The 21808-nt window shown below is 62.4% G+C and overlaps 1 protein-coding gene across 4 annotated transcripts; it reads left to right on the top strand.

Moving 5' to 3' along the window:
* The first annotated feature begins 547 nt into the window (after positions 1–547).
* Positions 548–21207, top strand: GPR20 (G protein-coupled receptor 20). 4 transcript variants are annotated; one of them, XR_009689503.1, is made up of 3 exons: positions 8140–8331; positions 9122–11656; positions 20979–21207. XR_009689503.1 is itself a non-coding variant. In XM_061123107.1 (2 exons), exon 2 carries the CDS (start codon positions 9146–9148, stop codon positions 10229–10231), a length of 1086 nt encoding a protein of 361 aa, XP_060979090.1. In that variant the 5' UTR covers positions 548–627; positions 9122–9145; the 3' UTR covers positions 10232–13236. The 4 variants fall into 4 exon arrangements, 3 of the variants coding, with proteins under 3 accessions (XP_060979090.1, XP_060979089.1, XP_060979088.1); XM_061123107.1 differs by lacking the exons at positions 8140–8331; positions 20979–21207 and adding an exon at positions 548–627 and having other exon boundaries at positions 9122–13236; XM_061123106.1 differs by lacking the exons at positions 8140–8331; positions 20979–21207 and adding an exon at positions 552–632 and having other exon boundaries at positions 9122–13236.
* The last annotated feature ends 601 nt before the right edge of the window (positions 21208–21808 follow it).

The raw sequence follows: 21808 nt of genomic DNA on the forward strand, positions 1-21808 counted from the left end.
CCCGGAACACACGCGCGTGGACACACACAGACCCGGACAGCGAGTGCTGGAGCCCTGGGTCACGGTCACAGGCGCCGCGGGGTCAGAAGGGCAGACAGCACTGGGGAGGGTGAGGAAGTAGACGGCGCAGGGCAGCCGGGATGGCCGGAGGCACGGCTCTGCCTCTGTGCCCCCAGACAGAAAGGCCCATCTGTGTGAGCCCCCGCCACAGCACACGCGGTACCCAGCTGTGCTCCCCAGGACCCAGGCGGGCTCCCCAGACCAGACGCCGGGGCGCAGAGAGCCAGGGTGCCGCTGCCCTGGCTGCCCTTCCCGGGTGCTGCAGCCGCCATGCTGCCCTCTGCCTTGGTTTCCCCCCCTGTCTGGTCCCGCCACTGCACTCTCCTGGCCCGAGGCTCCCTCCCCCAAGGCCCTTGGACCAGGCTCCTCAGGGGGCTGGCGGGGGCGGGGAAGCGTGCCGTCTGGCCTCACCCCGCCCCACCCCGCCCCCACCGCCGCCTTGCCCAAAAGGAGCCCCGAGCAGGCCTGACGTCAGGCCCCAGGAAGGCACGGTCGGTCTGCACAGCCCGGGAGTTAGTGGCCCGCGGAGCTGCGGCGAGAGGCCAGCTCCTCTCCCAGCCAGAGACGGTGCGGTGAGTCCCCCTCGGGGCAGGCGGGGCCTCCCCTCCCTGAAATGAGGTGGTCAGTGCAGGGTCTTCTCACCCCAGGCAGGCAGGCAGATGGGCAGGCAGGAGGGGGGCAGCGGCGGAGAAAGAATGGGAAGGAGAGAGCTCAGAGCTGGCAAGGGGCTTTGAGGTCCTGCCCCGCAGGGAGCCATTGTATAGACGGGAAAACTGAGGGCGAAGGTAAAGTTGCTGCAGCTGACCAGGCTGGGTGAGTGTTGGGGAGGGGGAATTCCCCAGAGCTTGAGGGGCGGCCCTGCTGCCCTAAGCCCCTCCGAGCTGCGGGGTTCAACGCCCTCCTCTGTACTTCCTTCCTTCCTTCCTTCCTTGCTTCAGCACTCTCGTTGTCATCTACCAGGTGCCTTGATTTCCCCATCTGGGCGGCCCCAGGAGCAGGGCCAAGGAAGGGGTCAGGGGACCCCAGAGGCACTGGACGAGCCCTGGGACCGTGGCTGCCATGGTCCCCGTGCTGGGGCAGGGCTGGGGTTGAGGGATCTGTGGGGACAGGCTCCACACAGGGCACGTCCCCCGCCACCCCGCAGCGCAGGCCCTTGGAGGGCCGGAGAAACTGAGGCCCGGGGCGCGCCCAGCCACCAGCGCGGACCTTGCAGCTGGCATTGCCCCCGCTTGGCTCGCCAGCGGTGCCTGCCCTGAGAAGGCAGCAGGAACAGGGTCCCCAGGGGGGAGGGCCGGTTGGGAACTGGCCGGTGGCCAGGGCGCTGGGCAGGGCGGACGAGGAGCAGCTGTGCGTCCCGGGGCGGCACTGGGAACGGAAGGGACTGGGCTGGTGGCAGCGTGCATGGCCCTCGGACGGGCGGCTGGGGCTGCCCAGCAGCCCTCATATTCTTCCGCCAACATATGTTCACTCTCAGCCAGAGGGTCACCAGGACACCCCGTCCCCTTACAGCTGCATGGCCGTGGACAAGTGGCCACCCCTCTCTGAGCCTCGGGAACATCAGAGGCTGCCGTTTCCAAGGCCTGGCATGTGGGGGAGGAACCCGACGTGTCTTGAGCACCTGCTGGGAGCCTGTCCGCGGGTGACCTGATGCGATGAGGTCATGCCCATTTTACAGATGAGGACACTAAGGCTTGAAGAGCCCAGCAGGGCTCTCAAATCATCCATTGCTTCCTTTAGCCACAGCCCAGGCCCTGACCCTCATGGCGCTGCCAGTCCAGTAGGGGAAAAGCAAGAAACAAATAAATGTGAAGCTGTCGGGTGACAAGAGGGCTGCAAGGGAAAGAAAGCAGGTGGAAGGTGAAGGTGTGCGGGTGGCTGGGTGGTCTGGGAGGGCCTTCTGGAGGAGGCGGCGCTGGGGCCTGAAGCACACCCGGGGAGGCTGAGCCTGCTCTGCCTGCCGGCTCTCAGCCCCCCCTCTGTGGTGCTCCGTGCACAGGAGCCTGCTCCCACCTCAGGGCCTTTGCACCTGCTGTTCTCATCCCACCACCCTGAACGCTGTCTCCCAGATTCTCCTGAGGCCCCTCCTGCTCCTGACCAGCCAAAGTGGTCTCCCCAGCCACTGTCTAGCCACCTCCCCCCACCCCGCCCCTGGCTGTAAGCGCCACAAGCTGGAACCAGATCTGCCTGAGGCCCTCCAGGCCCCTGGCACCAGGTTCAAGGCCAGGTCTGATGCCTCTGAGACGTGTTTCTCACAGTTCCCCTGACCTTGCCACTGAGCTGTGTGGCCTGGGGCAAGCTGGCAGAGCCCTGGACCTCTGAGCCCCCTGCACAGTGGGCCCTGGGGAACCTCCAGTGGCATGCGGCAGGCAGAGGGCAGGGCTCAAATCCCAGCTGCTCCACGCCCAGCTGGGTGGCCCCAGATGGGCCACTTAAACTCTCTGTGCCTCAGTTCCCGAACAGGCAAAATGAGGCCAGCAACACCAACGTGGGGCATCTTGGCAGGAGTCGTGAGGCCCTGGAAAGGGTCATCTCAGAGACAGCCCGTGAACCGTGGGGTTACGGCTCTGCCCCAGTAGAGGGGTGTCCAGGAGCCCAGGAGGGCGGCTGTGGGTGCCAGGAGCCTTCAGCAGTGATGCAGACACAGGTGGCATGCCAGGCAGAGGCCAGGCGGGTGCAGCCACGGATCCTGTCCCACCGCGCCAGGGAGGCTGGGCTGGGGGAGACAGGCGGGTGCTACACCTGTTTCAGCATCAGGATGAAGTGAGGGGTGAACCAGGGTGGCAGGGAGGGCTGAATGACACGCAGCAGGACCCACACGTGTGGCGATGCCTGGGGCCGCCCCTCCCTGAGAAACTTGCGTTTCCATTAGAGCCAAGACCTCGGCCAAGGGCTCTCGGACGGTGCGGCATGGGGCTGAGTCAGGCATGCTGGAGCCAGGCGCCCAGCACCCAGCCCACACCCAGGTGACCCTGTCCCTGAGCTGGGCGGAGGGAGCCCTGACCGGGATGGGGACCTTGATTCCAGCTGGTGCCCCGTGGGGCCTTCTAGATGACCCAGAGCTAGTCTGGCCCCCTTGGGGCCTCGGTAAGGGCCCAGCCGTCCCTGGATGGAAGAAGCAGAGGCTCAGACTAGCCAAAAACAGCAGGCCATGTTCTCAAGCAGATGCCATGAAACCAAGAAGAATCAGCAAAATAAACAGGCAGGTGGTTTCTTCAGTAAGGGCTATTTTGGCCTTGGGAGGTTGTGAGGGTCACCCCGTTGGGGGCACAGGCATGTCCAGGTACTCCGTGTACCCAGAATCCAATTGCACACGGACCCCAGGTGCAGAGACGCCCACCCCACTCTCATCCCACTCCTGCTGGGCCGGGAGCCGGTGGACCTGGCTTTGATTTCCCGCTCCATCAGTTTCACGCTGTGTGTCTTAGGGCGTGACACTCACCTCTCTGGGCCCCCACGTCCTTGTCTATAAAACCCAGGACTGCCATGTGGGTGCAGAGTGTCTGATGGTGACTGGCCCACAGTGGATGTTCCGGGGACCTTGGTGGGGAAAGTGGGCCTGTTCTGCACACTGGCCCTCCTGGCTGCAGGTGTGGGAGCTACAGGAAGGACACGGGATCCTGGATCACACGCCCAGGCATCTACCTATTTCCCAGGGCCGAGGTCAGGGCCCCTGGCTGCCCTGGTCCCGTATGCGGCAGGACGGGAGGCAGCCAGTCTGTGGGCTTGGCATCCGCTAGGCAGCTGGGCAGCTAGAGGACACACAGGCACAGCAGCATGGTTCCAAGAAAGACCGAGACGAGGTCAGGATGGACCCCGCCCTGGGATGCTGGCGAGAGGTCAGAGTGGCCCGGGCCACCCCACAGTTTCTGGGCAGTTACTGGCGCCCTGAGCCTCTGGGTCTCAGCCTGTGTTTCTGGATACACAGCAAAGACGCAAAAGCCGTGAGACACGGCAGCGGGCACGACCCCCCGTCAGTGCCCTGGGTGTGGGGCCTTGGGATGACGGTCAGGCTGGATAGAAAGAGAGCCCCAGGAGAGGACAGGGTCAGGTAACTTAGGAAAAGATGCTTATTCCCTGGGAATTCCCTGGGAGCGCCACAAAGGCTCTGAGGATCTGTGCACTGAGCACCCGGGCATCTCCCCAGAATGGGCAGGCAGGCCCAGGGGCACCGCCGTCCGGGTGGGAGACCGGGGGCCTCCAGCAGGACCGCTGTTGTAATCACGCACCTTCCCTGCAGGGGCCCTGCAGGTGTGTGTCCATCCAGCACCCCCAGCTGTCCTCACGATGTCACTTGTTGGCTTGCTCACTTGTCCACTTAGAACACCAATCCCAGACTCACAGGTGAAGGCGCTGAGGCTCTGAGACTTTAACCAAATACCACTGACAAGCGCCAAGGGCCGGGGGCGGCGGCGGGGAGAGGACGGGGACCCACGGACCCAACGGTCAGGGGGCGGGGTGGGCTTCCTGGAAGAGGTGTTAACCCTGCTCAGCTGGGAAGCCTGATGAGTAGTGAAGGTGGAGCTGAGGGCAGAAGCCAGTTCAGGCGCTGGGACTCCAAAGGGGTTTGGCCAGGCTGGGAGGGCCCCGAACGCCTGGGTGAGAAAGGGGCCTCATCCTGCTGGCCCTGCGGACTCCCGCAGGGGTTCACTCAGCCGGAGAGAAAGATGGGTGCAGGTCTGTGCCCAGCCGTCCTGGGCGCTGGAGGAGCCGGCCCACCTGAACTGCTTGCAGTCAGGACAGTGGGGCAGTCCTGGGCCGGAGGGAACCAGGGGAAGAGCCCCCGGGAGAGCTGGCGAGGAGGAGAGAGGCTTCCTGAGGAGCTGGGGCTGGAGGAGGCCCTGGAAGTCAGGAAAACTGCAGGGGTGGGAGACGGGGCGGCGTGGGAAAGGCACGGAGGTTGGGGGGTGCCTGAGGCGTCCTCCTTTGGTTGAAGTGCAGGGAGACGGGGGACAGGGTTACCCCAGCTTTACTCGGAACCTCAGGCGTTTCCCAGGGAAGACCCCTGCCCCCGCAGCCGCATCTCTGAAGGCTAGTTGTGGCCAGATGCCTGGGGGTAAGGGCGTCTCAGGGGGGAGCAGACCTTCACCCCCTCCCCGCCCGTGCATGCCCAGAGGGTCTCCCAGGGTTGGGGGGAGCAGAGCACCCCACCTGCCCCCTGCCCCACCTCTCCACACCTACACCGAGAGCTCGGTCTCAGCAAAGGCCCACAACAGCCCCGAGGGCAGCGTAATGCAGCCGTTTCTGTCCCCACGTCACAAGAGAAGAGACTGAGGCTCAGAGAGAACCCCTGCAGGGCCAGACCCTCACCCAAGGCCCCGTGGGGCCATGAGGGGTGTGGGGGCCCGTGAGGGAGGCCCGCAAGGTCACCTCTGGCCAGAAGCCTGCCTCCCGCCGAGCTGTATCTCAGCACCCAGGCTCTTGGCAGTGTTCAGCCTCGGTCTCCTCTGCGTGAATGGAGGAGGCCAGGAGCCAGTGGGTGAGGAGCTACCACCACCAGCACCCACTCTGTCCAGGAACAGATGCCACGCACCCACTTGGAAGCTGCAGAAAGAAAGTGCTGCAGCTACATCACTGTGGGCAGGGAGGCGGAGGCTCAGAGAGGTTAATCAGTACTGGGGCGACCGGTGGTGAGTGGGGACCGGCCCCCAGCCCATAGCTCCTCCGCTGGTTACTCTTCTTGTTGTTCAGCTGCTCAGCCGTGCCCGACTCTTTGCGACCTCGTGAACTATAGCACGCCAGGCTTCCCTTTCCTTCACTGTCTCCTGGAGTTTGCTCAAACTCCATTTTTGTCCATTGAGTCAGTGATGCCATGCAACCGCCTCATCCTCTGTCACCCCCTTCCCCTCCTGCCCTCCTGCTGGGTATCGTTACTGTTCATATATTCCCTGCAGTGCCCACCCTCCCGCCCATCCCCAGCTGTCTGTCACCAGCTGTGACATCGCATGCCAGGTGTGGACAGAGGGGTGAGGGGCCGCGGTGGAGAGAGTGAGAAGACCCGAGCCTGGAGGGCTGGCAGGCGCGTGGGGTGGGGTGTGGCAGCGCTGATGTTGAGCCTGTGGGGGTGCAGGGGGCGCTCGGCTCAGGCCTCAGGGGGTCCGCCGGAAGGACTCGCACTTGACCAAAGTGGATTCAGAGGGTGGGGAACCCATCCTGTGGAGCCTCAAGGAGGACGGGGAGCTGAGAGAGTGGAGACTAGGGACCCAGAGACGGAGTGTCCTCCCTGAGACCGTGTGGGGCGGGGGCTGCTTAGCCCAGACACTCCCAGCCCAGTCCCTTCCCAGCCCCAGACCGGGGAGGGCCCCAGGTTGTGGGTTCATGGGGCCGCAGCCGGGCCACCACCACAGGGTCCAGGGTCTCACCATTCGAGTTCCTCAGCTTGCAAAGCAGAAGCCATGGTGAGTAGGTGCCCCAGAGAGTGGTCACTGTGTGTTCTTACCGTGAGAGGTGCGTGCCAGAGGTGGGTGAGTGGGCCGGCACAGTGGGGGTCTGATCACACAGAGACAGCCAGACTCAGCAGCGGGCAAAGAGGAGGAGCTGAGGGTGTAGGAAGCCAGGGCCGAGGGCCCAGGCTACGGCCGTGACCCAGGCTCCACGGGACAGATGCGCAGGTTCCTGGCATTCCGGGATGGAGCTCAGTGTGTGAGCAGGGTCTGCGCCCGGCGTGGGGCCCAAATGCTGCTCAGACTCTCGCACCTACGCATCAGTGTGTGCATGACGGACGCCCTCCGTCCTCACCTGCCCGCCTCTGCAGCCCTGGGCCCGCCGCCCCGGCCCACAGCCTTCAGCGAGCTGCTGGCCCATGTGTGAGGCTGTCCCTGGGGACTGTCCCGGGAGGGCAGGCTCCCGGGGGCCGGCGTCATCCTGCGACTGTCTCCCAGAGGAAACGTCCTGTGATGTTTATCTGCCTCAGACCATGACACGGATGCAGACTCCGAACAGACACATCGGAGAACTGAAAGCACGTGGAAGGGAAGTCAAAAACCGGTCTGCCGCGTGTCCGGGCCAGCTCCGCACTCCCCGGGTCTTGGCAGGGCTTCAGGTTTTTCACAGGAGAGGAGGGACACATTGGAGGCACCGCTCTTCTTCCTGAGGTCCTGGCACCCCTGGGCCTGGGGATGAGGCCCACAGCCCCACGGCCCAGACTCATGACCTCCCCTCACTGCCCACTCGTGCCTATAGAGTCTCTCCCTGCCCTGGACGTCCTTCTCACTCCCCAACTCCCCGAGCTGCCTGCCAATGGGCCAACACATCCAAGGGCCCTGTGTGTCGGGGGCTGGGGACCCCAGGCAGAGGACAGACCTCCCAGAGCACCCTGTGAGTAGAAGCCTGGGCCCACTCGTGCCGGAGGGGACGCGAAGGGCCGGCCACGGTCCTGGGCAGCATCAGACTCTTCCCAGCCGCCTCCAAGGGTCAGCAGATGCCCAGGGCCAGGGTCCCAGACACAGAGGCTTAGCTGGTGCCACCTTCTCTGAGTGGAGGATGAAGGTGGCCTGCCCCGCTAGGGCCTCCCTCCAGGCTGGGACCTGAGCCTTGGCTAGCAAGCGCTTCCGTGCCCTGCCCACCCACTCCGGTCTGGGCTTTCGATCCCCGGTCCCCCAGCAGGCCAGACTTCTGCTGGGTGGAAGCTGCCAGAAGGAGCCTGTGCCCAAGGAGGGGCAGTAGCCAGCCAGGGGAGTGGATAGCGGGCAGCCTGTTCATGCAGACATCTCACTTCCCTTGGTCACCAGGATTGGGGATGTCTTCCCTTCCCCTACAGCTGGGGAGGCACACTCTACCGGGGACCTCCCCCGTGCCCCCCTCTCCTCCCTGTTTCTCCCCAAAGCCTTCTCCTTTCTCCTGAAAAAGCCAGAAATGTCCTTATTTGGAGGATCAGCCCAGTCCAGGGTGGGGGTGAGAGCCTGTTAACCCTTCATTTATAAACAAAGGGATAAATCTCAGCAAGTTAAACAGCTCAGCAGGAACATAAACAGAGTGGGCGGCTGCAGCCCCCCACCCACCCCCAAGCCCTAGTCTAGGCCAGCAGGCCGGGATTGCAGCGTTTATTTAACTCACGCCCTGCTGCTGCTGCTGGGACCTGGCTCCAGGCTCCAGCCGCAGCGAGCCACCCCATGTGAGCCTCCGAGACAGCAAAGGTGGCCGTCTCTCCGGGCTGGGAAGAAACCGGGGCGGCCAGGGGCTGACTCTCAGCAACCCCAGTCCCAGGCCCTTGGGCAAAAGACCCACATGAGGACCCTCACCCAGGGCACTGATCTGGTGCCAGCCGTGGAGGAGGTGAGAACGGTTGGGTGGCCTGGAGGACAGCGGCCGGGGTGCACGGGTGTGGGGACTGGGGGCTGGGCAGGCCGTGGGCACAGCTCTCGCCGAGCAGAACTTGGCTTTATTTGGTACCTACTAGTGTGATGCTCTGCTTCCATGGTGGCTCAGACGGTGAAGAATCCGCCTGCAATTCGGGAGACCTGGCTCCAATCCTGGGCTGGGAAGATCCACTGGAGAAGGGAACGGCAACCCACTCCACTATTCTTGCCTGGAGAATCCCATGGACGGAGGAGCCTGGTGGGCTGCAGCCCATTGGATCCCAAAGAGCCGGACACAACTGACCGACTTTCACTCACTCACTCAGTGATGCACTGAGCACTGCTCAGTTAATCTTCCCAGCAGCTCTGCAGTCCCAGTGATACAGATTGGGACTCATCGTGAGGCACAGAGAGGTTAAGTGACTTAGTTAAAGTTGCGCAGCAAGTGAGGGAGGAACTGGTCTGGAGACAAGGCTCGCACAGCACACACTTGGCCTCATCTTGCCTGTCGCCACACTACTCTCCTCTGTCTTGTCTCAGTCCTGGTGACATTCTTGCAAGGCTTTTCACCTCCTGCAACAGTGAGGAGCAGGTTCCGAGCATTAGCACGCGGCTAAAGCTCCACGCTGGCAAGTGCCAGGGCCGGGCCAGGCAGAGGTATGACGATGGAACTGTCAGGGTGCTGGGTGGGCAGCCAAGCCAGGTGGGGTCCAGCCTCCGGGCAGGGCTCCAATAACCCCAGGGTAACCCGTTCTGCTTCCTTCCAGGCCAGGGGAGCGCTGGCCACTGTCATGGCCTCCGTGTCTCCCCCGGGGCCCTCGGCCGGGGCGGCCCCCAATGCCACGGCGGCGGCGGCGGCGGCGTGGACCAACGTCAGCCTGCCGGAGATGCCCCTGTTCCACCGGTTTGCCCAGCTGGACGAGCAGCTGCACGCCGCCTTCCCGGGCCTGTGGTTGGCGCTGATGGCGGTGCACGGCGTCATCTTCCTGGCAGGGCTGGTGCTCAACGGGCTGGCGCTCTATGTCTTCGGCTGCCGCACGCGGGCCAAGACGCCATCGGTCGTCTACACCATCAACCTGGTGGTGACCGACCTGCTGGTGGGCCTGTCCCTGCCGGCACGCTTCGCCGTCTTCTACGGCGCCCCCGGCTGCCTGCGCTGCGCCCTGCCACACGTCTTCGGCTACTTCCTCAACATGCACTGCTCCATCCTCTTCCTCACCTGCATCTGCGTGGACCGCTACCTGGCCATCGTGCGGCCCGACGGCTCCCGCCGCTGGCGCCAGCCGGCCTGCGCCAGGGCCGTGTGCGCCTTCGTGTGGCTGGCCGCCGGCGCCGTGACCCTGTCCGTGCTGGGCGTGACGACCGCTGGCGGCCCCTGCTGCCGCATCTTCGCGCTGACCATCCTGGAGTTCCTGCTGCCGCTGCTGGTCATCAGCGTGTTCACGGGCCGCATCGTGTGCGCGCTGTCGCGGCCTGGCCTGCTGCGCCAGGGCCGCCAGCGCCGCGTGCGGGCCATGCAGCTGCTGCTCACCGTGTTGGTCATCTTCCTCGTCTGCTTCACGCCCTTCCACGCCCGCCAGGTGGCCGTGGCTCTGTGGCCCGACGTGCCACGCCGCGCCAGCCTCGTGGTCTACCACGTGGCCGTGACCCTCAGCAGCCTCAACAGCTGCATGGACCCCATCGTCTACTGCTTCGTCACCAGCAGCTTTCAGACCACCGTCCGCGGCCTCTTTGGCCGGCAAGGAGCAGAGTGCGAGCCCAACGGCTGCGACGTGGTCAGCGTGCACAAGAGCTCCAAGGGCTCAGCCCACCATCACATCCTCGGGGCCAGACCGCGAGCCGTCACGCAGGCCCTGGCTAACGGGCCTGAGGCTTAGTCGGCAGGACTCTGCAAGGCAGCCAAAGGTTGGGGCCGGGCTGGGCAGGCCAGGCCGGGGACAGCGCAGATATCCGCTCTACTCGAGTGGCAGATTGGGTTCCCCTTGGTCGATTGGTGATGGTTGCCCAGTGCCCTGCCTGGAGATGAAGTCAAAGGCCACTGTGCTGTGATTGACTGACAATGTCTGCCAGGGGCTCTAGATAGGATGTGGTGGACTGAATGTTGGTTATTTGCCACCCCTGGGGTATATTGTGTCCACTGAAGACCCAGAGGGGTAGCCAGGAGCTACTTCCCACTTGGATCATTCTACCCCCAGAAAGGGTTCCTGCGAAACAGGGACAGAGACTTTTAAGGTACTAGGAATTTCAAAGAGGGTTTAAAAAGTGAACTGAAGAGGTCCCCTCCCCACCTCTCCCCCCTCATCTCCCTGCCCCCAAGAGACAGAAGAGCTAGAACAGAAGGGAAGAGGCCACAAGTGTTATGTGAGCAGATGAGAGGGGTTCACACCTGCAGGGCCCACACTTGAGGCACCTGTGACTCACCCAGAAAGACAGGCTGACCCCGTGGGGCACTCCGCTGTGACAACTGTGCTGTCTGGGCTGACACTTGCACCCCACAAAGGAGACGCTGTTTTCTACCCGCTCCGAGCGAGGAGCTGAGTGGCACACGCAGGAGCCCTGGCTGGGCAATAGGCAAGTCAGAATCAAAACCCAGCCCCACCTCCTCCAATGCCCCCGCGCCTGCCCCATGGACACAGCTCACATCTTCCCAAAGCGCCCCCAACTCCTGGAACCGTCTCGGAAGACCCTGCCTGCTGGCCCAGGAGGGCAGTAGACTCCCGGCCCCATCCTGTGGATGCGAAAGCAAGGGCAAAGACAGACTTGAACCCAGGCCTGCTGGCCTAAGGCCACGTCTGGCCACGCACAGAGCCCTTGTTCTCCCTCTCGCCTGGCTCACCGTGCCTCCCTGCCTTTCCTGCACGTATGTGTGCTGAGTCGCCTCAGTCATGTCCAATTGTTTGGAACTCCATGGACTGTAGCCCGCCAGGCCCAGGCTCTTCTGTCCAAGGGATTCTCCAGGCAAGAATACTGGCGTGGCCATGCCCTCCTCCAGGGGATCTTCCTGACCCGGGGATCGAACCAGCATCTCTTAAGACTCCTGCGTTGCCAGGAGGGTTCTTTGCCACTAATGCCACCTTTCCTGAGAAGGGAGCATTTCTCTGACTTGGTCCACTGGCCGCCTCCTCTGAGCTGGACTCCAGGATCACCTCCATGTACTTTCTGTTGAATGTTCAAGCTCCCAGGAGCCCTTTCTAAAGACTGCTGTTTCGGGGAGGACGCCTGTTTTGAGAGAGGAGCTCTGGGCTTCCCAGGCACCTCTAGTCACCAGGCTCCACCCTCACACATGGCCACTACTGAAACAGGTGAGATGGAACTTGGCCTCAGATTTGCCCCCTTGTCTGCAACGTCCCATGGGATAAGTGGTTCCAGGCAGAGTCCCTCATCCCCCAAGATCAGGGCCCTGGTGCGAGGCCTGGATGGGAGGCAGGAGGACCATTTATATCCCCATATATCAGATGGGGAAACTGAGGCTCGTGGAGGGAAAGGACCTTTCCAGGGTTACAGAGCGAGTACTCAGGCCAGACTGTGCAGCCAGTACGATCAGCTGGAGTCCCACGGGGTCAGCGCCTGTGGCCCCAAGGCCTCATGGGAAGGCCAGGGTGGGGGTGCTGGAGCCTGGGGGAGTCCAGGGCTTGCTCAGTAGGGTGGTAGGGGTGCTGGGCGCAGGTGCTCGAGAAGCAAAGGGCCGTGGTTGTCAGCATTAGCACCAACATCCTTGGTCCTTCCTGGGTGCCAGGCACAGTGTGGAGCCTCCCCCCACCTCCCAGCTCAGAGCAGGCCCATGACTCCCCAGGGACCCAGAGCTGCCCGGGGCACAGGAGGGGCCTGGCTCTCGGGAAAGGAGCACACAGGAGTGGGCTGTCTGTTCCACGAAGCCCGTGGTGACAGCGATGCTGACCCCGGGGGGTGGCGCTAATGGTGGGCTCGGGCAGGGAGGCTCTGACAGCTTTGTCTCTCCCAGGCCTGCGAGCCTGAGCTGGGCAGTCACACAGCAGAGGAGGGAAGGTCAGTGCCCGGTGTTTGCCACAGCCCAGCAGCACCTGTGGCCTTTCCTCCAGGGTCAGCAGCCCTGATTCGATGCCAGGTTCTCACTTTAATTCATACTAGAGAGTAAATGGCTGACACTAGCTGACTTGTGCTTGGGGGTGGAGGAGTTGCAATTCCTCTGGGACACCCCTCACCTCTAGGAGGAGGGGGGCTCTCGGCAAACACTGATTGGGCACCTGCTGGGTCCCAGGTCTGTCCCGCCCCGCTTCACACCCACTGTCTCGCTAATCCCCGCCACGTATGGAGGTAAGAGTCCAGGGCAGAACTGGGATCCAGATCGGGGGTGGCCAAGCCCCCTCTCCTTGTCCCACATGTGAAATCCCACCGTCCGGCCTGGGCTCCTCGGGGACTGAAAGACCGTGGGGACGCAGGAGGCCAGGGCCCCGGGTGAGCCTTCCACCGCCCTGCGAGTAGTCTGATGGCCTCGTGCAGAACCCTGGCTCACTGGGCCTCAGTTTCCCCCACTGTCCACTTCTCCCCCTCCCCTCCTTGGCCTTGCAGCTGGCGGGCAGGGGGCTGGAGGTGAGAGGTTCACCGCACATGACTTCATCTGAGCCCCCACCACTTCCTCAGACACTTGCTCCCTCCTCCTGACGGCCAGCTCTCTCCCGCTCCAGCGTCCTCGACAGGGACACAAGCCCCGGGCGCCTCCAGAGGCCAGACTTGTTCCCACGGGGGCCGGGGTGTGAAGCCTCCGCACCGTCTACATGGCCTCCCTTCCCAGATTTCTGAGAAGCCCAAGTGACGTGAGGTGGCCTGTGTATTTATATCTGATGTAAACAGTCTCCTCGACAAGGCTTCCTCATCCTGAATTAAAACTGTTTATTCAAATCCATGCCCTTGACTCAGCGCTCTGGCTGGCAGGCAGGGGTCGCCGAGAGGCACTGAGGCAGGTGGGGGCCCCCGCGTCCCCCCAGCATTGCTCACTATCCTGTGGCTGGGTGGGGGGGGTCGTGGCTTTGCCATCGCTGCTGGGGCAGGTGCCAGGGCCTCTCTGAAGGGTGGGGGCCGGGGGGGGATACAGGTGGCACAGTGTGGGCATTCTGTGGGGCAGTAGCTGGGTGCCACCCTGGCACACACAGACCAGCAGGGTGAGTGTCCTCACTCTACCTCGGTCCCCGCTCTGCCTGCCCAGGGAGAGAGCACGGACCCGGGCAGGGTAGCCAGACTGTCCGCAGCATCCGACCAGATCCCTGGAGGTGAAGGGAGGGCGCGGGAGGGGAGGGGTCGGCGGGTCAACAATGAGAGAGGGACTGTGGTACCGCTCCCAGAGCAGGTTTACAGAGCAAGCGCCTCCGAACCTCCCCCGAAGCCTGGGTGTTCAACCCCATCTCCCAGAGAGGAAAACTGAGGCTCCGGGCATCCAGGAGGGGGCTCAAACATGAGCTCCAGGCCCCCAGTCCCTGCCTCACGCACAGCCAGGAAGCAAGGGTGAGGAGGGCGCTGCCTGGGTGGGGGTCATCACTCTCGCTGTCTGGCACCCTCGGAGGCCGGAGGCGTCTAGAGGTAAATATTAGGGCCTGTTTAGATTAAGCTCCATTAATAGCAGGAAATGTCCCTGGGCGCCCGCCCCGGCTTCCTGGAGGCCTCTGATGCTTGAGCAGAGGCGGGGGCCTGCACAAATGGGTGTCCCACCGATGTCCTGGCTTACACCCTGTCCTCGCCGCCCCCGCCCCCACCCCCCTCAGTCCCTCAGGAGGCTCAGTGTCAACCCAGCCCCGCTGCCCTCCCCTCCTCAAGCCCCGGGCAGGGGAGCACAGGCGGCCATGGGTGTGAGGCGGACCCCTGAATGAACTGAAGACACCCATGGGGCTGATCACCCCCCAATATCCTCCCACCCACTGGGGCAGGCCGCATGCCCAGGGGTCTGCGTTCCCAGTTCTCAGAGGAGAAAGCTGAGGCTGGGTGATGGAGTGGGGGCAATCCACGGCTCCCCAATGCCACCTTAAAAACAGAGCTAGAACTCCCCACCCGGACCTGTGTGACCCCAGGGCCAGGCCCCCCCTCACCTCCTGAACCCCGAGAGGAGCCAGGAAAGCTGTGGGCCAGGGAGGCGGGCCCAGTCCGCGGAGTGTCAGCAAACAGGAGGCTGCCCCCGGTGCTGGGGGGAGGGGGCTCCCTGTGCTCAGGGGCTGGGCAAGTCTGAGGAAATGCACCCCCTTCCCTGCCACCAGCCTCGGGCCCTGCTGTCTCCCTGGCTTGCCCATCACCCCCGCCCCCGCCGACTCCACGGGCAGGAGGACACAGGGCTCACCCACAGCCTCCCTGGGGCACCTGTTCTCTCCCGGGTCTCAGTCTCCGCAGGCCCATCGCCCTGCCGGTCTGCCCAGGACCAACCCCGACTGTCCTCCTTGTGAGTCCCTTCCCCAGGCCCCCAGGACCAGCACCCACCCCTCTTCAGGACAGACCACAGGGCCCAGCTGTGCCCTCCAGAGTGGTCGCCTGCCCACCGGCACCCTTAGCCCCTCGCTGAGCCCTCGGGAACTGAACTCCACCACCCCCGTTTCGTCCTGGTTCCCCAGATGATGCCAACGCTCTGCACTTCACAGGGCCTGAGGGAGCCTGCAACCTGGGGGCACAGCTGGGTGGTGGGAGCTCAGAGCACCCTACCACACCACATGGGACCAGCCAAGTAGATGCAACCCAGAGGGCTTCATGGAGGAAGAGATGCCCAAGGCTCTTTCCTCCTGGTCCTCACCTGGCTGGCCTGGCTCCCAGCTCTCCGAGGTGGGCCTCTGCTGAGGTTGGGGTATTGGGAAACTTCTCAAGCATCAGGTGCCTGACAGGTTGGCAGGGCCAGGGCCTTTCAGCCCCATGCCACAGATGAAGAAACTGAGGCTCAGTGGGTGTGTGGACAGAAGCCCATGCACCAGAACCGCACTCACTCATCCCAGCCCAGTTCACCCGCGGGTCTCTGGGACTCCTCCAAGCCTCGGCTCTGCCCCCTGTAATAGGAGCCTGCTCCCCAGACCACAGGTGCCCCCTGAACTGAGACTGGAGACAGCTCTCACAGGGCCTGAGACAAAGCCTAGGAGTCCCTCCACATACCCTTGCTCCCTCTGGGCCCCAGTTTCCTCGTCTGTCATCTGGAGCTCAGAACGAACGGCGCCCAGGGTGTTAGACCCTCAGCTCCCAGGTCAGCGAGGACTGAAGTGGGAGATACTCTGTGTCTCTGAACCAGCCTGAGGCCCTGCTCCCCCTGCCCTGCAGCCCCTCAGCTTCTTGGGACCCAGTCTTGGGCAGAGAGGTGACCTCATAAGGCCTGGGATCCCCAGTCACCCCCAGGGGCACCCCATGGCAGAGTGGGGGCTCCTGATGGGGGTCCAGATGGAAGTAGGGGTGAAGCATGACCGCAGTGCACTGAACCTTCACATCTAGCGGCTCTGGGGGTGAAAGGCACCCATGTACCCCAGGGCCAGGGGACCAGTGGCCTGGGGACCCACTTCATGGAGGAGTTCTGGGGCCTGCGAGGGTCTTCCTGTCCCACCCACCCCCATGGGCACCGCTCCCAGTTGCCTGCCAGGGATTGAGGGTCAGGCTCTAGTGCACGGGGTGAGGTCCAGGGCTCTGAACCCTACTCCACCCTTTCTCTCCAGAGCAAAGCTGTGGGGGGCAGCTTCTGGGACCTTAAGGCTGAAGGCTGATGGAGTGGGTGCCACAGCCCAGCCCCGGGGCAGGGGTAACATGGCATCCCACTGCATCAGGCCCCTTGGCCATACCAGCTTCTCCAGCCATGGGCAAGACAACAGTATCCACGAGCCTCAGTTTCCTTCCCTCTGTCAAAGGGTGTGTGCATGTATGTGTAATATGTATGTGTGCATTATCATGTGCCTATGTGTGTCTGTATGTGTGTATCTGTGTGAATGCACGTTGTGTCCATCTGTTTTGTCTATGTGTACTTATGTATGTGTGTGTAATATGTGTGTGCTGTTGGGTGTCTGTGTGTGTGTACCTGTGTAAATGTATATGTGTGTTATGTCCATATGTTTTGCCTATGTATACATGTGTACTTGTGTATGTGTGTGCATTGTTGTGTGTCTGTGTGAATATGTACATGTGTGTGCATTGTTGTGTGTCTGTGTGCATGTATATGTGTATCTGTGTGAATGTATACATGTGTTCTGTCCATATTTTTGTCTATATATTCATATGGATGTGTGAACGTGCATTGTGTGTATGTAATATGTGTGTGTGTCTTCCCACAGTACTCACAGTCAATAATTAGTGATTAAACTGAGCTAGGTCTTCCCTTCTGGCTCAGCTGGTAAAGAATCCACCTGCAATGCAGGAGACCTGGGTTTGATTCCTGGGTTGGGAAGATATCCTGGAGAAGGGAAAGGCTACCCACTCCAGTATTCTGGCCTCAAGAATTCTATGGACAGTACAGTGCGTGGGGTTGCAAAGAGTCAGACCTATGACTGAGCGACTTTCACTTTCATGGGAAAAGAAATAATGAAGACCTTTTTGGGCTTCCCTGGTGACTCAGGCAGTAAAGAATCTGCCTGCAATGTGGAAGACCTGGGTTCGATCCCTGGGTTGGGAAGGTCCCCTGGAGGAAGGCATGGAAACCCACTCCAATTTTCTTGCCTGGAGAATCCCCCTGGACAGAGGAGGCTGGCGGGCTACAGTCTGTGGGGTCACAAAGAGTCGGACACGGCAGAGTGACTAAGCGCAGCCCAAACCGAGCTAATGAAGGACGTGGGGCTTCCCTGAGGAAGACCCCAGCACAGCCATTCATTTCTCTGCATTCTTTCGCAGCGCCCCCTACCTTCCTGTGCCAGGAGTGACCTGAGGGCCTGCCTCCCAACAGGACCCCTGCCCTCCCCATCCACGCGTGTGTGTGCACTCACACGCACAAACACACACACAGGCAAATGCACATGCACATCCTTGGCACACGGACTGGGACTCCTCCATCCTCTCTCATCCCTCTGGGTTAAGCCCTGTCTTTGACACTCTGGCCTCAGGCAGGCAGGACGCCTGGGTTCTCGGAGCTGCCAATGATCTCGGCGGAGTGCCTCCCAGGCTGGCCCCAGCCCCTCTGGCAGATTCCCTGGGAGGCCGGCTGGATGGAGGCGTCTGGGGGCTGAGGCCACCAGGTGGCGCTGCTGGCCCAGGAGAGGCACCCAAGGTGTCTGCTGCCTGCTGGGACCCAGGCTGGCTGGGACCTCCCTGTCACCTCCGCCATCTGATCCTTGGAGGGCAACCCTGGAAGGCTGCCTGGAGGAGCTGCAGCTCCCTTATCCTCCGGCGAGAAGGGTGGCACTGCCTCAAGAAGCCCCTGACCCCTTCAAGGCAGCCCCTCTTTCCAGCCGGAGGGGAGGCTGGGTAGGGCAGTCATGGACGGGGAGGAGCAGACAGTGAGCCAGCCCCTCTTGGCAGGCTTGGAACAAGGCCGAGACTCCATGACACACGGGAACGCTGGCATCTGTGGGCAGCTAGGGCTCCCCTGAGACCCTGCCTCCTTCTCCAGCATGCAATTCAGGGAAGCTGAGAGCCCCCCCAGGCCATACGCAGTCCCCAGGTTAAGAACCTCATTCACTGTCTCGTGAGCCCAGAAACGGTCAGACAGCTGCCCCGAGTCACACAGCCTGGCAGTTGAACAGGAGAGGAGAATCGTGACCAGGGCTGGGCTGTCCAGACAAGCGGCACTGGGCGTGTCTAATCACAGTGCTGCCACCAGCCCCAAAGCCAGGCAGGGAGGAAGCAGGAATGGATAGACAGGTGGACTCCAGGGAGCATGCCCTGGGTATGAGTCTCTGCCTGCTCAGGCAGAGGGGACAGGCCCTGTACTGGACGCAGAGGGCAGTGACCCTAGGCCCTGGCCTGACAGCCGGGTTGTGCCGCTGCCCGTGCCCCCACCTGCGGGGCCCCGTCCACGCTGCGGCCCCTTGGGGCAGGCAGCCGCCCCCTCCTAGGCTCCCTGAGGAGGTCAGCCCGACCTCCAGGGGTGGCTCAGGGCCTAGGTTCCTGGAGACAGACGTCAGGTGGACTAGCCTCTCCCGACATGTCCCATCGGGCACCGGAGGAAGCTAGAGTCAGGGTCCCTGGGGCCAAGACCCTTGGCGAGCCTCACGGAACAAGGCCCAGCCTGTCCCTCCCTCATATTCCCTTTTATTCTCCTGCCTCCGGGACCTGTCACCCATTCCCAGAGCCCCTCAGGTTTCCCCGAATACCAGGCCTTTGCTGGGCCGGGGAGATGGAGACGACCCTGGAACCCTGAACCCTAACTCTTTATCCCAGAACCCCCACGTCTTCCCTGCATCCCTCCTCCTTCACTGCCATGGCTCCAGAACCTTCGTCCGCTCCCTCCTCCCTGCTTGTGGCCTCTGCCCACCCCATCCCCTCACGGGAGTAGCCTCAGGCCTCGGTGCTTGCCAAGGACCCCTCGAAGGGGATAAGAAGTGAGGGGCCAGGCAAGGGAGGCGAGAGAGGGAAGTTTGTGGGCCTGAAAGCGGGCTTCTGGCTGGAGCACCAAGCCCTGGGCCTCCCGGGAAAATCCTGCTTGCCTGGTGTCCCTGGTGGCTGCAGGCAACAAACGCAAGATCCCTGCAGTGCTATTAGGACGGCATGTCCCCCACGCCTGGGAGGGGCCCCCCAGAGACAAACTGGACCCTGCAGAGGGGATGCTGGGCATGAGGAATGGCATGCAGAGGCCCCGAGTGAGAGCCAGCCCACAGGATGCAAGGAGAGAGGGGAATGGACAGGTGGGGCGGTCAGGGGCCCTCTCAGCCCTGAGCCAGACACATAGTGAGCTCTCCAGAAAGATCCGTGCTTGGGGGGCCAGGATCAAATCCCAGATCCAACCCTCGGTTGCTGTGTGACCTTTGGGCAGGTGAGCTAGCCTCTCTGAGCCTCACCAGTAAAGTGGTCATACTCACTTGAACTTCTCAGGTTGTTGGGATGAAAATGCAGGGAAGGGGCAAGGGGTTCCACTGATCTCCACTCGCAGGCTGATGGGGACAGTCCACCGATGAGCCACCCAGCGGGCACTCACGGAGCACGCACTGGGCTGCCTGGCGCGGGGTGGAAGAAGCCACAGTTCAGGGAGCCCACTGCCTGCTCCAGGGCGGCGAGGTCCTGGCAGAGACCACAGCTGCCCTCCGGGGAGCTGGGGAGGCCCTGCAGAGAAAAGCACATTTCCCTGGGTTCTGAGGGACGCGTAGGCATTTGGCCCTCAGAGAAGCAGGTGAGGTCAGCAGAGGCTCAGAGGGGTCGGGCAGCCACACCGTCATGGGAAACATGGGGTCAGAGGCCAGCGGCCTGGAAGGAGGCCCTCAGGCAGGTCACCTTCCTCCCCAGCCTCAATTCCCGCATCTGTAAAATGAGGGGAGGAGCGCTGCCTTGAGATAATGGCCATGGAAAGGGGCAGGCAAATGCTGGTGTTCCCTATTTAATTTTCCATGTTCTTTTTTGAGGCCAGGGTTATTTCTGTGCACACTTGGCTATTTCCAGGCCAGAGCTCGCCCTTTCCCACAAATGATCCCCGCTTCCCAGGCTGCGGTAGGAGGGCTTCCAGGCAGGAGGACGAGGGAACTGCAAGGGGCAGAAACGGAATCCACCTTTCAACAGACCCCTCAATGGGCAGGATCCCAGCGTGCCCAGAACCCAGTCTGAGAGCCCCGGGCACTCAGTTCCAGATCCAAGCCCACGCTTTCCAGCTGCAGGGGATCCAAGGCCCACAGGATGTCGGGGGAGGGGACGACAGGAGTGACCAGCACCCCGGTCATCACCACCAACCCCACCCTCCCAGAAACCAGCCCACCATTGGCCGTCCCCCACCCAGAGGACAGGCCCGGGGCGCCGACACCTGGAGGGCAAGGGGGCAAGGAGGGAGTGTGGGGGCCCTCCCTGCCCTCCCGCCAGGCTCTCTGCCTGTGACCAAGGCGCCCGGGCACCCTGGGCAGCCTCCCCCAACCTCTGCAAACCCCCCATCCTCACCGCTTCTCCCCACCTCAGGAACCTGAGGGACCCTCCTGGGGCATCCACCACAGCAGTCCAGAGGCCCTGCCGACACGTGGTGTGGCATAGGATGGGGGGCAGGAAAGACCAGGGCCCCGAGGGAAGGAGGAGGCCGGGAAGGACCTGTGGGCATGAGAAGAGGGTGGGAGGCCAGGGAGGAGGCAAAGGTCAGCTGGAGATGGACAGTCTGCTGGAAGCGGGGACCGAGAGCCCTCATGCCAATTGGGGGGGGTGGTGGTCACCGCCCCAGGCCCTTGCAGGGACCCCAAGGCCCAGCCGGCTCAATTAGTGATGTCTGTCATGGGGCCGGGGGTGGGGACAGGTGTCTGCTCAGAATACTCTGGCTCCTGGACCCTCAGAGGCTTAGTGTTTGAGAGTCTTCAGGTCCAAGAGCTCTGAGTCTGTGGAACTGCAGGATTTGCCAATTCCGAAACCTAGGCAGGAAGGTTATCTGCAGGTCTCTCCTGTGCTCAAAAAGTCTGCTCAAAAGCCTTCCTGCCAACCCCACCCCGGCCCAGCCTGGCCCCGCCCTGGGGATTGGGCAGGCCTGGGGTGGTGAGTGCTGGGGGACAGAGGAGCTCAACCTGCAGCTTTAGCCCGAATGTCTGTCAACAGGTGAGCAGTTAAACAGCCATTTGGTGGAATATTATTCAACCATGAAAAGGAATGAGGCTCTGACGCACACCACTGCACGGATGAACCTGGAAAACATGCTACGTGAAAGCCGCCAGATGCACACAGCAATCACACTGTGTGATTCCATTTATAGGAAATGTCCAGAACAGGCAAATCCACAGAGACAGAAAGAAGATTAGCGGTTGCCAGGGCCTGGGGGCTGGGAACAGGGAGGGACTGCTTAATGGATCCAGGGCTTCCTTGTGGGGTGATGGGGCATTCTGGACCCAGAGGGAGGGGTGGTTGCTCAACATTGTAAATGTACCAGACACCACTGAATTGTACACTTCGACATGGTGATTTTATGTTGTGTGAATTTCACTTCAATTTGAAAAAAAAAAAAAAACACTATTAAAAACTCCTTATCTGAGAAGCAGGGAGAGCAACACCCTATAAGACCGTTGACAGGATTAACCAAAAGTACCATCTGTACCTTGTGTGACCCGCCCAGCACTGCCTGCAGCCAAGCCCAGTGCTCAGAGCAGGCAGCTGGGGTGAGTCAGCACAGGGGAAGTGTAACCTCCCTGCTGCCTCCAGTCTCCAGGGAGACCCCAAAGGACCCCAGAGAGTGGCCAGGGTCCTCACCTGCTTGTGCATCACCCACCATCCCTGCCATTCCCGTCGGGACCCCAACACCACACAGGAAGGGGGCTGGGTATCCCCAGAAGAGTCTGCACGTGACCTGGGGGCCACCCAGGCCCACCTGTCTCCACGGGCCTGCAGGCGAGGGCCAGCTAAGTGCTCCCAGTGCAGGTCCCAGGATTGGCCGA

Source organism: Dama dama, chromosome 21, assembly GCF_033118175.1.
Source record: "Dama dama isolate Ldn47 chromosome 21, ASM3311817v1, whole genome shotgun sequence".
NCBI lineage: Eukaryota > Metazoa > Chordata > Mammalia > Artiodactyla > Cervidae > Dama > Dama dama.

Coding starts and splice junctions, on each gene's coding strand:
- GPR20 (XM_061123105.1), top strand. CDS start 8,284: ATGAGGACCCTCACCCAGGGCACTGATCTGGTGCCAGCCGTGGAGGAG. Junction 8,332..9,121: donor TGGTGCCAGCCGTGGAGGAG/GTGAGAACGGTT, acceptor GCTTCCTTCCAG/GCCAGGGGAGCGCTGGCCAC.